Source organism: Peromyscus californicus, unplaced genomic scaffold (genome assembly GCF_007827085.1).
Source record: "Peromyscus californicus insignis strain IS unplaced genomic scaffold, ASM782708v3 Scaffold_4__1_contigs__length_199733344, whole genome shotgun sequence".
NCBI lineage: Eukaryota > Metazoa > Chordata > Mammalia > Rodentia > Cricetidae > Peromyscus > Peromyscus californicus.
In genome coordinates, this window is record NW_026294562.1 from 68,234,392 (window position 1) to 68,251,907 (window position 17,516).

The 17,516-nt window shown below is 46.0% G+C and overlaps 1 protein-coding gene across 1 annotated transcript in view; it reads right to left on the bottom strand.

The window, feature by feature from the left end:
- Positions 1–17,516, bottom strand: part of Dock1 (dedicator of cytokinesis 1) — a 516,647-nt gene that overhangs the window by 88,654 nt on the left and 410,477 nt on the right. The window contains 2 exon segments of the mRNA XM_052714776.1: positions 4,088–4,146; positions 14,222–14,322. Of these exon segments, the coding sequence (XP_052570736.1) occupies positions 4,088–4,146; positions 14,222–14,322 (160 nt within the window).

Sequence of the window (17,516 nt, forward strand, 5' to 3'; positions counted from 1 at the left end):
GCTGTTGATGAGCAAGCTTTGAAACACTCAGGTGTTAGTCAGGTGTTCACACTAGTGAGTGACAATGGGGTGGGAGCAGGGAGGGGGCTGCTCCTCCTCAGTTAGCTTCGTTTTTGGCATGGTACATCAAAAGTCTCTATTGCTGGGCTCATCTTATTAGAACATGACAGATAATGTCCACCACTCTGAGACAGACTAGAAAGGCTGAGACTGCAGACTCCCAAGGAGGCTCTGTGGAGAACCTCACTCTTCCCAAAGCCCATCTTTCCTTCCTTCGTGGCTGTCATGGAAGGAAATGGAGCCGGGTTCAAGGTCAACCTCTGGAGCTTCGGAGGTGCCATTGACAATACTTAAAGGTGAACATGTAGCTTGGCTGCTGGAGGAGGAGAGATTATCTTTAGAGATGCAGGTATGGGCAAGGTGCACGTGCTCCTGGAAATCATCCTCACTCATGCTTCTGTAAGAGCCTTAATGAAACTCCTTGTGTAACCCATAAAAGATAAAAAATGGGCATAAAAGTGTGTGTGTGGGGGGGCAGAAGGGTATTAGTGGAAGTGAGAGGGAAAAAGAGAGGGTAGTGGGAGTGAATATTTTTTAAAAAACCATGTATATGTATAAAACAATAAACCCATTATTATATAATTGAGATATTAAAATAAAAATTTAAAAATAAAGCACAAAGATCAGGGTCAGTGCTAAAAATATAAGACAGAAAAACATGCTAAGGTCACTGCTAAAAGCAAAACAAAAACACAACTCTTAAAAAAAAGGTAAGACACAAATTGAAAAAGCAAGAAGACCCATTGGTTAGGATTATCTTTGGCCACCTGGAGCCAGAGCTCAGTACTGAAGTTTCCTTAGTTCCAACCAGTGACCCTGTCACTGCAGGACCACAGCAGGATGCTGGGGATGCCTAAGACAGCAGCCACTGCTTGGCAAGGAAGAAGAGGGCACCTCATTGTACACTGATCCCTCAGACCTCTGCCTGGGTGACCTCAGGATCTCTTTTCTCTTTTGCCGTACTAGAGACTGAGGCCTTGTGCATGCAAGCCTATGTCCAAGTGGAATGGAACTCGTGTATCTCCTTTGTGAATGGTGGGCCTAGAGAGGACCTGGACTCCTTGTTATTCGGCGGAGAACTACAGTGTGAGCCACCCACCTGCAGGCTTCTTCGCCTCTCATTATTCTCCTTCTTACAGGCTAACACATTGTTTCCTGCCTGGCATGAGTCTGGCCATCAGGCTTTCCAGGTCAAGTGACATATATGTCTGTCAGCATGTAATTTTGAGAAGGAACAGAGGAAAACTGGTTAAGATGACCCACAGATGGCCCCTGGCCTGTTCCAACAGCCTCAAAATCTCACTACAGAGCTCATCCTATGTACATGTCACAGTGTCATTTGGCTTCTGGATTGGAAATCTGAAAAATCCTGCCCAGTCCCCATAAGGTATAAACTAGATTGTTGAATGAGGGAAGCACAGAAGGATCTAGTCACATGACAGAGGTCACAGAGGCAGGGCAGGGGCAGGGCAGTGCAGAAAGAAAACTTAGTATGACTTAGCAAACTACCCACTCCATCCTTGGGTTCCTACACCACCTCAGGGATGGCAGAAAGTCAGGAAGGGCAGGATCATTCCTACAGGGTCCATGTTGCGGAGATCAGTGGGCTGGAATGCCCAAGAGCTAGAACGTAGGTCCTCCAAATACAGCTTGCTGTGGTCAGGTTAGTCTTACAGGGAGTATCCCTGAAGGGTCCTCAGCCTGCTCCAATTCTGATACCCAATACACATGAGATAGCTCAGGTTCTGCATGTACTGGGTGGGTACAGCAGACTCAGATGCCTGACAGCTCGGCACTTCTACCAGGGAAAGTCTACCCTGCAACTCTAGGCCTAGAAGTTGAGCTGGGTCCCCAAGTGAAACACTTACGCTATAGGCATTACCTATAGAGTAACAGCACCTATAGAGTACTATCGCCTATAAAGTTTCTCACAGTCTCATTTTCCCAGGTGTTTCACATTTCTATTCCAGGTAAAGACCCACTGGAGAAACCAAAACCCAAACCAAAATATCTAGCCAGGTGTGGTGGCACACATCGGCAAACCCAACTCTCAGGAAGCTGAGGCAGCCTAGATTGGGGTCCATGGTAAGACTCTTATCTCAAAATTCAACAATAACAACAAAAAGAAGAAAAGGAAAGAGCTCTATTTTTTTTTCACCTAAGCAGAAAGAAAAAGAACACTAGGGAAGTCTGACCTCCCCTGCAGATGAGACAGGATTTCCCTCCCCACATCTGACGACATTGAGGAGCTTGAAAGGGCAAGGAGTCAAAGGGACAGTGAGAATCTTGTTCAGGTTGCCAAGAGGTCACTTTGATCCTGCTGGTCATAGTAACAGGTGCAGCCCTGCAAAGTCTGCTCCTGCCTGTCACAGAGTGTCCAGGTGTGTCATGGAGTCCAGGACCACACTTCCATCAAAAGTCATGCTTTGCTTTTGTCTTTCTAGCCACACTTTCCAGGTACTATGCTGATCCTGATGATCTCAGGTACCTGGGCAACCCCTCCATGGTCTGGGACACTTTGATGAGTGAGTGTAGAAGGCAGATGGCAATAAGGACCTAGTATCATGACCAGGCTCCCAGTAGGAACATTAAAGACAAAAGTCAAGTTCTTCTCTGTCACTAATTTTTAAGAAATGTATCTATGAGAAAAACATGTCCTATAGGTTTTAAAAAATAATTTTATCACCTTTATGTATCTTTAATATTTTGTTTTTATGTATATGGGTGTTCTGCCTGCATGTATATCTGCATACCACATGCATGCAGTGCCTGAGAAGGAAGGAAGAGGGTGTTGGATCCCTGAGATTGGAGTTATAGATAATTGTGAGCCATCATGTGGGTGTTGGGAATCAAAAGTAGGTCCTTTGAAAGATTAGCCAATGTTCTTAACCACTGATCCATCTCTCCAGCCCCCATTTATTCTGCTCTGTGTGTGTGTGTGTGTGTGTGTGTGTACACACACGTGCGTGCATGCACATGCATGCACATTTGTGTGCAAATGCATCCTAGTATAGGCAGAGGAAAACTTGCAGGGCTTGGTTCTCTCTTTAACCACATGAGTCTTAGGATCAAATTCAGGTCATCAGGCCTGTGGGGAAGTTCCTTTAGCCCCAGAGTCATCTTACTGGCCCTTGGTTAAGAGTGCAATAGAGAATTCCTTATTCTGAATGATGAAATGCCCTGGGAACATAGTGTTAATGAGTTCATTCCTGGATAAAGTTACCTTCGGTTTATATTATCATTAAACAGATCTCACTGCTTTAATCACATCAGCACACCATGCTACCACCACCTGGTGGCAGGGTAAGCAAATGCAGAGTTTGAGCATGTGAATAAACCTTATAGAAGGTAGATTCTGCACAACTGAACACAAAGGTCACGGTCTGGTAAATGACTTACAGTAAACATAACCGTAAGCAGAGCAGTACTGAGAAGCAATAGCACTCCAAGCTATGTGTCTACCTGATACCAGAGTGTGCTTTCTTGATTTCCTTATTTGCCACAGGGATACATTTTTCACTCTCTTTAATCTGTTTTCCTTACTGAAAATGGAACTAAGCAAGGAACAGTGATTGCTATCCCAGGAAGAGAAGGAATTAAGGTCTTTGAGATATCCCAAAGGGGCTGGGAAGATGGCTTGGTTTGTAAAGTACCTGCCATGCAACCATGAGGAGGACCTGAGTTCAAACCCAGAACCATATAAAACAAATCTGGGCAAGGCGGCCCATGCCTGTAACCCCAGTGCTGGGGAGGTGGAGACAAGTGGATTCCTGGGGCCTGGTAAGCAGGCACCTAGTCAACTTGGCAAGTTATAAGTGGATGAGAGATCCTGCTCTAAAATCAGGTAGACAGTCCTAATGAACCAAGGCTGAACTATGGCTTACACACACACACACACACACACACACACACACACACACACACACGTGTGCTCACACACACTGTATCAACATTGAAAAATGGGGCCAATGTCACAAAGGAAGTCAAGGTACTCACTCCATCCCCAAGATGATGCCCAGCTACTCACCCAGGTTGTACCACATGTCTCTTATCTCGAAGCCAATCTGCCTCCTCATGTCTCCATACCTAGAAACCAGGGAAGGAAAGAAGGTATGTCATTCTACAGAGCCATCAGAAAGCAAACTCCACGCTTCCATCATGTACTCAGATGAAGGCTGTGTCAGAATTCCAACTACATCTGCCAGCAGCAGGATTTCAAGGAGAGCTCCAGGTGGGAATCAGGCTCGTCCCAGATGACAGTGCATTCCTGAGAGAGTACAGACAAGCTGTGAAGAACAGCCAAAGCATCTTGTGTTCTTCAGTCACATGGCTCCTGGGCCTGAGGGAGTTTGTTTTTCCATGCATGCTGCTGTTAGCACATCCAGGCACCCATGAGCATCCTATCTACAGAGGCAGCAGCCTCCCCACAGGAAAACGAAACCCTGGAGTTGGGGAAGGCTGCTTCCAAATTTTCCCCATTCTTCTATATCACTTCAAATGTAAGCAAGAGCTTAACACCCAAATATGTCAACAAACATTCCACTGGTTTTTGTTTATCTGGGAAAATAAATGCTAATTTTCCTCCCGGTGGGCAAAGAGAGGAGGTGTGCATTTCATGAGTAAACAGAATTTGATGCTTCAGAAGATAAACCTTTATTAGTTTGTGAGCAATTTAACTTTTTCTTTTAGTGCCTAAGGAAAAAGCTGATTATATTAAAAATAATAATTTGCAAAATTATCATACAGCATTGCAGCCGAGCAGCTGCATCGTCGAGCTCACTCCCTTCGTTCGTCCTTGTGCCGGCTGAGGCGCCAAGGAAAGCTGATCACAGATGATGGTGTCCTGGCTCTTCAGGCAAGCATCCTGGCTGCTAAATCAACAACTCCCAGCTGGCTGCCACCTTATTAAAGTCTCTGGTGCCCTAAGCACCTGCCTGTCACTCACAGCAGAAGGGTTACAGTGGCATGTTCATCTCAGCAGTGGAGAAAGAATATAATCCAAAGTATGTACACATGCTTTCTTTTTGAAGGATCTGGCATATATACAAACATAGGCATATGTATGTATGTGTTATACAATGTTCCTTTCCATATATATACATATACACACACACAAGTGCAAGTATGTACATACTCTTCTCCATATTATATACATATATAAAGAAAATAGAAAGCAGGTTATGAGGGGTGATGAGATTTAAAGGGAGGGAAAAATAAGAGTTGGTAATGGTATATATAAGGTAAAAAAAATAGGAGGGGGACTGGATTGGGGGTAGGAAGGAAATCAAAGGAGGAGTCTTAGGGAAGAGCATTGTGGGTGGATAAGAACAAACTGTAATGATTTTGTGTGTGTGTGTGTGTGTGTGTGTGTGTGTGTGTGTGTGTGTGTGTGTGTGTATAGTCACAAACCCATTACTTTGTATGATAACTAATATGTATATGTGTGATGTTTATCAGCCATGGAGTGTAGGACATCCAGGTGTAGGTGGAACAACAGAGTTGGGAGGTCGGCTACTTCCTCTCAGGCTAAGCTGGGATCTACAGACCCAGCCCAGCAAGCCAGTGAGCACTGACAGGTGTTCTCAGTAAATCAGGGGTTCTTAGCCAGCAGTGGACTCACGGTCAAGAAGAGTCACTCCCACAGCTATGGGAAGCCTGAGCCAGTCAGTAAGACCACCACCAGCAAAGCCTGTGGGTCTGGGATCCTGGGTGACAGGAAGATACGGTTCCACGCTTGACTCTCCCTTCAAATTGCTCAAGTGTTCTGGGACCTGAACACATTAAGTTGTCCATCATTTTGAGGTTTCTCAGCAGCCACTGCCACCTGGGCCTGGGCAAGATGCAGTTGGCATTTCTGGCATTTATCAGGGGTAGAGGAATCACATTCAGACCCAGCTTTGACCATTTTTTTTCTGAGATTAATGGACTAGTCACTTTCAGCTATAAGGCCTCAGACAAGACAGGGACACACAGCATTATGGCAGGTGGCTACACAACATAAACATCCTCAGCTCTCTAGCCCCTTATGATCATGTGTTCATACCCTCAGGTGGCTACACAACATAAACATCCTCAGCTCTCTAGCCCCTATGATCATGTGTTCATACCCTCAACCCACTAATGATGCCAGCGGTACCAAAAGTGGTATCATTAACTCTGGCTTTGAACATCTTGCATCCAGGCTAGGGGGAGGATTTCTTCTCAAAACACAAGAATGTCTAACAGTAGGCTTCATGGGTGTCTCTATTTCTCTGCCCTCGACTCAACTTTCTCTCAGCCCTCTACTGATTACAATTCTAATAGTTTAAAGGAAGCTCTGGGATTTATTTTGCCAGCAGCAGGTTTAACATTTGTGACTCCGGGTGGTGACCTGCCTTTCTCCAGCTGTTTTGGAAATGGAGAGTTCTGTGCCTGCTAGTCAGCACATGCCTTGCTGAAGGATGGTGAGGACCACAGGTTTCCTCTCACTGCTGCTTTCTGGACTCAGGTGATGATTTGGATGGCAGTATTTGAGAGCCAGGGGGCTGGTAGTTATCAGAGCAGGCGATTCTCTTGAGAGCCAGGCCTACACCACAAGGAGCTGAAAATACTGTTTAAAAGTCAAATATGACAAGATGCCTGGAAACCCAGACAAGGAAGAGGGAGCCGCATGGTGGAGGGCAGGACTGGAGTTCCCCGGCAGCGGGCATGATCCTTCCTTTACATTTAATGAGAAGGCAGATCTGATGAATCTATACATGCTTCCTAGTAATTCCCAAGTGGAGCAGCAGCTGTCACCAGACCTCAAGAGGGCTTGCGGGGAACGCTTCCACCTTCTTCTCTTGGAAGAGAAAGATGATGATAATTGAGAGTGTCTGGTTGAAGCTCAATTCCTGGAGGCAGGCCTCGGAGCTGGGGGCAACCGTAGAGATCAGTTAAGTGGCTGTCTCACAGTGTAGAGTCAGAGAGCTGGCCCAAGCCCAGAGGGGAGAAGCCAGATGACTTGGCTTGGATTGCAGGGCAAAGAGAGAAGAGAGTCCAAGTCTTCAGATCACAAGCCCACATTGTCCCCTGCACTGTGCACACTCCTGGGACCGGGTGTCACATCTCCTTCCAAAGTGATTCCATCTCCTATCACTATTACAGTGCCATGCCACTCTTCCAACAAGGAACCCAGGACTCATGGTGCCAAGCAGATGAGCCTAGCTCCTCCAAGCCGTAAGGACAAAGAGCTGGAGTGACCTCCCTCCTGTGTGTTCACCCACCAAGTGAGCATAAGAAAGTTGGCTTGAGAGGGAGCCCTTCCCTAGTCCAGGAAGCACTAAGTTCCTATATCCAGGCTTAATGCTAGCACATGGACTCCTGTATCTTTAACCCAAGAAGAGAATTACATCCACCACAGTCAGCCCTCCTAAGGGATAAAGGAACCAGATCCCAAATCTAAGCACAGCTGGACAAAGACCCGGGCCCTCTAGTCCCCATTTTCTTTCACAGTGTAGGGAAACAACTCCTGAATGGTGAGAGTAGGGTGGTACTCACTCTGTCCCAGACAGCACTCTAGTGAGGCGATGCTGCAATTTAAAGGGCTTGCCTTCACCACAGCATCTCGCTCATGGCTGCAAGGGCCAGTAGACTGATTCATTTACTGAGAACTCCAACAAGACCCACAGGCCTTGGGAGACACACGTCATGACGGGAGAGACAGACTTTAACTCCAGAATCACACAGGTTATCTACATATCTTACACACATGATTCCTGTGGGTTGTGACCTCACTTGGAAATAGGATCTGTACGATGTAACCTAGTTGCAATGAAGCCGCACTGGAGTAGAGTGGGCCCTAAATGCAAGAAGTGCTCTTCCTATGCGGAGGGCACACCAAGTCACAGACATAGAAGGGAGCTATGAAAAGAACCTAACCTGGAGACGAGCAGAGAGTGGATTGACAACACAGGCTAGGGGATGCTGAGGACTGGGGACAGCCAGCGGAAGTGAATAGAACCTCCCCCAGCAGAAGAACCTACACCATCGCTTCTGGATTTCAGACTTCTGGCCTCTATAACTACCGGACGACAGATTGTGACTTTGTTGTGCCCACTGTGACGGCAGGGGAACCCAGGGAACATATGCAATGATCCACCTACTTCGTATCTGGCCCAGTCAACAATTAGAATCTAGAACCTGAAAAATGCTTTTCTAAGGAGAGAATAAACCAAGAATACTACGACCGAGGTTGGAGGGGGCTCTGACATGGGATGTGTGGGTCTAGAAATCTAAACCAGACAAGGAATCAGGCTGGAGAGGCAGAAGCAAGCCTAGAATGGAGTTCTAGGAGAGAAGGAGATGGAGTTCTTGAAGATGGAGTGCTGTGATTTGGACACTGTTGTCCCCAAAGGTCCATGTGCTGCAAGTCTGGTCTCCAAGGTAATAGGACAGAGAGATGGCAGACATTAAGACTTCTAGATGTGGTTATATCATGAGAATACTGCCTTCGGGGATGGATAAATGTCTTTCAAGAGACTGGCTTGGTTCTCTCAAGACTGCGTTAGTCAGATCTCTTGAGAGTGAGCTAGATCTCTCAGGACAGAGTTAGGTCTCCAAGAATAGATTAGTCATGGGGAGAGCATGTATTTATAAAGCAAATCTGCCTGCTTCTCTCTCAGGAACACTCCTTCTCTGTACTCCTTGCCCTCTCTCTTCACCACCACGCTGTTAGGCAGCACGAGACTCTTTAGCAGAAGCTGGGAACATGCTGGCCTCATGTCCTTGAAGTCTCTTACCTCCAAGGTGATGAGCTAATGGCACCCCTTTACCAAGCAACCACACTCTGTGTGAGTGACCATGACATGGGTGGAGAACAACAGCACTGAAGGACTTGGGGACAGCAATCAAAAGCACTAAATGTCCCACCCCCATTTAGTGCCTTGTCCCTTGGTCAGAGGTTCTGGAGGAATATACAGCATCGGTGGCCAGAGTGCCAAAGGGTGAATGGTTAGGACAAGAGAGAGAGAAAGGCGGGCCACCAAGAAGGGGGCTCATGGGTAGGATGAGGCATTTCTGTCTTAATGGAAAACAAAACAAACCAACAAAAACCCACAATAGGTAGGAGGGGATGAGACCACTGGGAATGAGCCCTGCTTGATACAAGGCTGATGTGAGCATTCTGTCTGCATTCAGCTTTATTATGTTCCTCAGGACAAGGTCTCCTCAATGTATTTAACTAGCTTTGCCAACACAAAGGTGACACAGGGCTACTGCTCACAAAGCTTGTTTCCCTGGGTCCCCCTCTAATCCTTACTGTGAATTTACCTGGAATAATTCGAATCTTTTGGAAAAAATAATTAGCATGAGGAGTGAATCGATTGTATTCTGCAATACAGAATCCTACCTTCTGATTAGACCATGCTATAACATGGGACTTGTCACATCACATTTATTTCTTCATAGCTTCCCTCAAAACCCCATCTCTAGTTTGGTACCTTAGAAGCCAATGTCTGATGAAATGGGGATAATTTTGTTATTGTGATGTTTTGGTCCAGCTGCCAAACATGCTCTCTTAGGAGGTTATAGGTTTCACAAGGGAAAATAAGGGTAAGTAAAAGAGTTGGGTTTGTCCAGTCAATTGTCCCCTCCCCCTGCTGTGATGCCTTTGAAAGAAGGAGTCTCTTGTAAATACTTGAAAAAGCATTGTGCTTAGTGACATACACCTTTAATTCCAGCACTCTGGAGGCAGAGGAAGAAGCAGAGGCAGGAGGATCTCTATGCCTTGAAGCTAGCCTGATGTACATAGTGAGTTCCAGGACAGTCAGAGCTATGTAGAAAGACCTTGTCTCAAACAAAAATAACAAAACAAAAATAAACAAGCAAAAACATGCAAAAGCAATTCACAAATCCTTTCTATCTCAGAACAAAGTTGGGTCTTGAGCATGGAGCTCTCTTGTAGTCATGTGACATATTAATGTTGTCCAAAAGGCTGTGAATTTAAAGTTAACTCTTCTGCTTTGCATTTATATTTCCTCAACCCCAATAATGTAAAACGCTTGGGGAGAGTGGATGGTAGTCCAAAGCAGCATTCTCCTGATGTCTGTCGCTGGGAGTCACTAGCACCAAGGATATGTTCAGGTGGAATAACAGCATTTTATTATGGAGTTTGATTCCTTGCAGCTCTTTACTTTGGGAGTTATAAGCAAATCTTCCTCTTATACGGGGGTTGATATACTCATTTCTGGGCATGGTGTATATTGTTCTTCTTTTTTGTGTGTGTTTCATACCCAGGTACTTAGGGCATGAATAAGTAGATCTTCTGCTTCCAGAAATCTCTACTTTTCTGAGCCATGGTGAGGTAGACCAGGCAGGGAAAAAAAAAAAAAGACAGAGGTTGTCCACTCAGATGTGTCCTAGAGAAGCTGACAGGCCAGGCACAGAGAGTCCCGAGAGCAGGAATTGGAGGATCTGAGTCTACCTCAGACCCAAGGCTTTCCTCCAGACGTAGTTAAACATATGCATTGTGCCCCAAGTACCTAAGATCAGCCACTACCTCAGGCTACTGGGGCTAACTCCACATCATTTCCCTGCATGCTCTGCTCTCCAAGGAGCCAGCCCTTACCACTCCTTTACACTTCCAAGTCAGTGCATTTCTTTGCTAGATCGGGCCATGCCCTTTGGGGTGCCACGTCAGTCAAATGGGCAGACAGCTCAGCTTTCATCTTACCCTTGTCTGAAGTCCACACTACCTGGTAGCTTCTGCTCCCTAGGCTGTGCCTTGCAGGCCAGCCTCCAGTTTCCAAGGCCCTGGTGACCACCTTATGCTCTCCTGACTCCATTCACTGCTTTAGCTTAGCATTCCACTAGACAATGAATATCTTCACCTTGAGATCTACTTTCCCTCCTTCCCCTGCATCAGGACCATACTTGCCTGAGCACAGAAGAGGCCTAATCCTTTCCCACTAAATGAACTACAGAGATGGTATCTAGGTGCTCAATTCACCCAGTAAATTAAAGAGTTTGGGCAGGGCACCCTGAGATACGTCTTAAGCCATTTGCTACTTAAGAATAATGAACTATGAAGCGATAAGTTCTATAAAGAGGCACAATTATCATGAACATTGGTGACACCCTGCATGATGCTGATATCTCTTGGGGCTTATAAGTCATGTTGGGGAGCATACCGTGCCCTCAGTGGCCAGTCACTGCCACATATAGTCTGTGGCCGAGTGAGGCCCAAATACCTCATGGAGTTTACAAAGACAACTTCTAATATGGTCAGGCTTTTCCCCTGAGAAATCCTTGAGAACACAGAGGCACAGCTCCAGAGTCTTGTTATTGTGTCCAAGAGAGACAGGAAAGACTGATCCAGAAGCACTGTGGGCTCTGGAAAGGGAGACACCAGATGGCTATGTTTAATTTCCTTTGGCTCTGTGGCCTTTGAATCCATAGAACAAAGACTTCCTCTGGAGAACGGGGGTCCTGCTAAAGCAATCGCTGTGGCTGCTCTAGTTTAAACTGTTAATACAGCAACATGAGGAGAAGCCAGCACAGAGCTACCACGGCAGTCTCCACAGTGCATGGCATCAAGGCCTCCAGAAGGAGCATCTAATTTAAAAGCATCTCTCCTCCAGCAGGCATCTGCGGTGGTTTGAATGAAAATGGCCCCCAGAGGGAATGGCACTATTAGGAGGTGTGGCCTTGTCAGAGGAAGTGTGTCACTGTGGGGGTGGGCTTTGAGGTCTCCCATGTTCAAGCTATACCTAGTGTGGCACTCAGTCTCTTTCTACTGCCTGAGGATCAAGACGTAGGACTATCAGCTCCTTCTCCAGCACCATGTCTGCCTGCACGCTGCCATGTCCCCCCCATGATGATAATGGACTAAACCTCTGAAACTGTAAGGCAGTCCCAGCGAAATGTTTTCCTTTGTAAGAGTTGCTGTGGCCATGGTGTCTCTTCCCAGCAACAGAAACCCTAACTAAGACAGCATCTATTTCTAAAAGCAGGAAGCAGAGGGGCTTCATATTGAATGGGTTCTAAACTCAGCCAGCACTAGGCTTGCGTGCCAGAGTCTCCTCTCAGTGTGTACAACCCACATGGACTGCTGGACAAACGTAACAAATGGCGGGAGCCTGAGCTTCAAGGAGCTGAGGTAGCCTCAGTGTCCCACACTGAGAGCTGCTAAGGGTACCCTACTTCTAAAATGATGGTTCTACCACATGGACAGCCACAACACAAGCAGTCATTCCTCCCTTCTCACAAGCCCTGTGACTGTCAGGAACTGGGAACTGTGTGGAGGGTCAGTCTCCAGCCCGCACAGCCCGCATAGGTCTGTCCCTGGGCGCTGGGGGCCATGCTGAGCAAGAAAGTCTTGAAGAGGTTCCAAAGAGAGGCAATGTGCCAGCGGTCACAGGTGGGTGCTACTCTGCCCCACTGTGCTTGCTTTGGCAGGCACATCTGTCACTTCTAAATAATAGTCACTATCTACACTTGTGGCTCTTAGGGTCAACCACCCGAAGGAACCAAAGGCGATCTGGTCAGGCACAGGTTTGCAGACAGGCTCTCTCTGAAAGTCAAGCAGCATAAGTTCACCATGTGCACAGGGCTGCCTAGGCTGGAATCTGCCACCACGAGCTAGACAAGGTAGGTGGCCCAGGACGAGCCCTCCAGCTTTCTTTATCTTGCTCATATGGAAAACATGGATGATGGAAAGACTTACTGAATGAAAAAAAATCATGCTCTTTAATGATTATATGTGAAACACACACAGGCAAACAAACAAATGCATACATATACATACAGACATATACATACATGCATACACACACACACACACACACACACACACACACACATATATATATATATTGCATGCACAGTGCTTAGAAGGCTGCTGGCTCGTGAACTAAGCTCAGTATTATATGCAGAAACGTGTCTTACAGTTCAGGGATCACGTGCTTTCCATTTCCCAGTAAGGGAGATAGAAACTGCTGGACCATGAGAAGCAGAGCAGCTTCTCATTCCCAGACCCCCTCTGCACCCTCTGACCTCAGAAACTCATAGGGACTATGCAAAGCATATGCACAGTCAGAATATTGCAGAGGCATTATAAATATGATGAACCAGAAATATGGGCACCATTTCAGAATCTTCTGGGGAGTCCCCATTGAAGGGACACTTGGAACAGGGTGACATTGGTGGAACTGAGGCAGGAGAGGAGCTATAACCTCAGGACACCAAGACCTTGGGAAGGAACCTGAGCAACCATTTTTTTTCTTTCTCTGTAAATTGTGTGCATGCATACGTGCATTCGTGTGTGTGTGTGTGTGTGTGTGCACGCGCGCGTGTGCATGTGTGTGTGAACATGTGAGTGCTTGTGTGCCGAGATCAGAGGTGTTGGACGCCCCCTTCCACGTGCTTTGAGGAAAGGTTTCCTGTTTGCTGCTGTAAGCCTGAAAGCTCTGGGGGAATTGTCCTGTCTCTTTCTCATCACACTATATGAGTTCTGGAGTGACAGATGTACACTATTGTGTCTGGCTTTACACGTGTTCTGGGGATGTGAACTCGGATACTTATGGTTGAGCAGCAAGCAATTGACCCACTGAGCCATCTCCTCAGCCCATGATCTTCTTTCTTGACACGGGAACAGGATCATTCAGGATGGCCTCTGGTAGCCCAGAGCTGCCCAAGGATCTTGGCCTTCATGAAGCTTCTTCAATGACACCCAGGCTAATTTAGGCCACTCAAACCCAGAGGAAGACAGGAAATTTTTGTGCCAGAAGGAAACTATGGAGAGCTCTGTTTCAGCAGGCTGGACAGTTCCAGCAGGGCTGACAGCCTTCATCAGAACCCTCTTTTGTAGAAGCAGAATTGGAAAAGTAAGCAATAAAGTAAACCACATGTATAATGACATCAGGAGAGTGCTCAGCAAAAGTCATTATCTCCAGAAACTCAAATGCCGTGTAGCACTAACCATCTCCAATCACACTGACTTTGAACCTCCAGGATGAATCCTGCAATTTTTAGTTCTTGATTCACAGGCTATAAAGGTGACGCTGGATTTGTGATTTGAAACCACCCTTCCCTTACACGGTGATTACATCTCAATTTGTACCCAGTTGGCTTAGAGGAGACATGAAAATTAGGGTAATAAGCAGGAGGCTCCTGCCCGGAGCAGCAGAGCTGGGGAGCGACTTACTTGTTGAAGATTTTGGCTCTCTTAGCGCTTGAAAAATTCTCCAGCTGCAGGGACTCTTGCGTGAGGAAAGCCACGGCCAGGTGAAAATAGTTGTTCCACAGCTGAAAACCAAAAGACCGGAGACGAGGGGACACTTAAACTGTGGAATATCTTAACAACGGATCGCAGAAACGCTCTGGGCGGTTACCATCCTGAAAGGCTTAAAACAGAGCATTGCAAGCCAGCCCTCAGGGTGTGACTCGTAACTGAGTGTGAGGCTCAATTCACCAGGGCAAACTCCTTCAACCTCTGCTTGTGCCTCAGTTTCCTCAGCAATAACACGAGGTTGTTAGTAGTATCTACCTGGGTAGCCTTCCTGGAAGGCACTGGGATTATGACTTGCAGAAGGAGTGGCTACAGACATGGTGGTGCTGAGCATGCATTGAATGCTGCATGGTTTTAGCTTTGTTAGCATGTGATGGAGCCCCTCTCTGAAGAACAGTATACCCTTGCGTGATTTACGACTTTTTATTATACCAAAATTATGCATACACCAGACAATTAGGGAAAACATGTAAAAAGATCAAGCCTCCATTTCAAGGATTTATGGACTGTATATGATTTGAAGGATGATCTTTAGAAGACATTGTAGATGCCAGTTTTTTCTCATTTACAAACCAGGGATAATATTCAAATGTGATAGCTACAAAGAGTCACATAAAGATAAGACGTTTCCCATTACCAACTCTGAGCTTAATGACCTGTGAAAGGTAGGAATTCAAGAGCATCCCCAGAATTTAAGAGTGTATGTGGCCCCCTTTATCTGGCTCTCCCTAGGATATGGCCTTGCCTACAGGGCTGCTGACCACCACAGAATTAGCCCAGGATGCCCTGGTCACCCATCTCAGGATGCTCACAGCTACAGTATGATGGAAGCTGAGCGGATGTCCCTAATCTCAGAATGCCCAGAGTTTAATGAAAGCTAGAGCAAGAAGACCAGCACAGGTTGGGAGAAAGACAGACTGCAAAAAAACAAAAAACAAAAAAAACCCCTCAAATGCTGACACTTTTCTAAGTTCACAAGTCCAGTAATTCCACTTAACATTCAACTTCTCAGAAGAGAAGTTCAACTAGCTGATTTTAAACTACAGGTGCAAGAAGAAATGCACAAAAAGAGCCAGGGCAATTCTTTCTTTCTTTCTATCTATCTATCTATCTATCTATCTATCTATCTATCTATCTATCTATCTAACCATCTATTTTTTATTATTATTATTATTTTAGTTTTTTTTGAACCAGGGTTTCTTTGTGTAACCTTGGCACTGTCCTGGAACTCGCTCTGTAGACCAGGCTCACCTCAAACTTATAGAGAGCCTCTTATCTCTGCTTCCACAGTGCTGGAATTAAAGGCACGTACCACCACTGCCTGGCATTTTTTTGGGGGGTGGGGGTAGGGCAATTCTTAAGAGAAAATAAACTTGGAAGTGCAGATTCCACTGTCTGTCTACAGAGCTGAAGTAATGAAATCACTGTGGTAAGAACACAGCAAACAGAATCCCTACAAAAGCAGGTTTGCAGTTTAGCCACGGGCAGCATGCAAACTCACTGGAGACAGAAAAACCCAATCATGAAAGTGGGGAGAATGAAGACAGACCCTGATCCTAACACTAGCTACAGAAATCTTAGGTGGATTAATAACTGGAAAGGAAAAAAAATCAATCCATTAAGCAGAACTCTGAAGGTAATTGCTGATATTAACTACATTGCAGATAACTCAATCGACAACACTAAGGCCATTGAAGATTTACTGCACTAAACCTAAGACCACATAATCACAAGAGAAATGTCAGGTCTGACTACAGAAAAGCTAAATATTTTTATATCATAAACTTAAAACCATGAATAGGATATAGAGAGTCCCAACTAAATTAAAAATACTAACAAGCAACACAAGCGAAAGAAATGGCCAGAGAGTTCACAGCAAAAGTCCCCACAGCTGATAAATATGCTTAGCTTAACTGGTCATAGAAATGTATCGACCAGAAAAATTCATATAAACAAGAATCCAAAAGTCTAAAGAAAGGCTGCAAAGAGCTGCTTCCTTCAAAAGAGGCTCGTGGGGATGTCCTGGTTAGCTCAGCGGGTCACGAGACAAAACATAAAGACAGGAATGTGAGAAAGACACTTGTATTGTGGAAGGCAGGTTGACAGAGGTGGGAGGGAGCTAGGAGAAGATGGGGTTGACGAGTGAGAGGAACGAGAATGGACTACATCCATGGATGAAATTCTTTAAGAAGAAGATTAATGAAAGTTTTATAAACACACACACACACACACACACACACACACACACACACACACACACACACACACACAGCCAGTGAAGGTGCTACTGCTAAAACATTATTTTTAGGAGGGCATTTCGACACTGTCCATCAAGTTTAAATGTTCATCCTGTTTGCCAGCAATCAGTCTTTCCTAGTGGGTGCATGCACCGACATCATGGAAGCCTGGCTCAGGACAGTGAGAAGCAGAAGCTCTGGACCATTTTGCAGGGGCAGCTGAGTAAGTGAAGGCACGTTCATGCTGTGGAGTAGGCCAAGACTGTAAAACACTCGGCATGAGCCAATGCATGTTAAAGGCAAGGTGAAATCCTGCATCGGCCCACATAAATGCATCTGGTGTCAGGAAGAGGGCAGAGCGGTTAGTTACAAGCTACTCCTGCAGAGAGGGAATGTTGCAAAGAGTAGAGGAAATATTTCCTAGCAACTCATTTACCGCATGTGAATCTTTGTTTATGACATTGGAAAACAAGCATCAAGCAGAGAAAAACAATAAAAAAGTGAAAAAGAAAAAAAAATAAAAGTAACGCGGCTAGGGCTGAGGATGTGGCTTAGTTGGTAGAGGGCCTAGTTGACATGCACCTGCCCAGCACCCCTCCACACACACTCAGGCAGGTCGTATACAGAAGAGGTATTTGTGAAACAGGAGGACTCACTATGGACACTACAGGCAGCACAAGGCCAGGAGAGAGTCTGAGTGGGAGAGAGTTTCAGAAGCAATTAGCTCAGTGAAGCACACCCGATTCTCCTCCACTGAACCCTTCATCCTGTCTTAGGACGATTTGAGACGAGGCTGGCAGCCAGGCATAGTGGCACTCGGTGGCCTGCCTGCCTCCTGCCAGGAGAGTCCCTCCTTGCCACTCTGATTCAGTACTTTCTCTTGGAAACAACTCTATTTCCTAACTTGCTAAATGGAGCAAATACAATGGGAGCATAACTTTCACTCCTCGGGTTCCATTTCCATACCCCCCGAT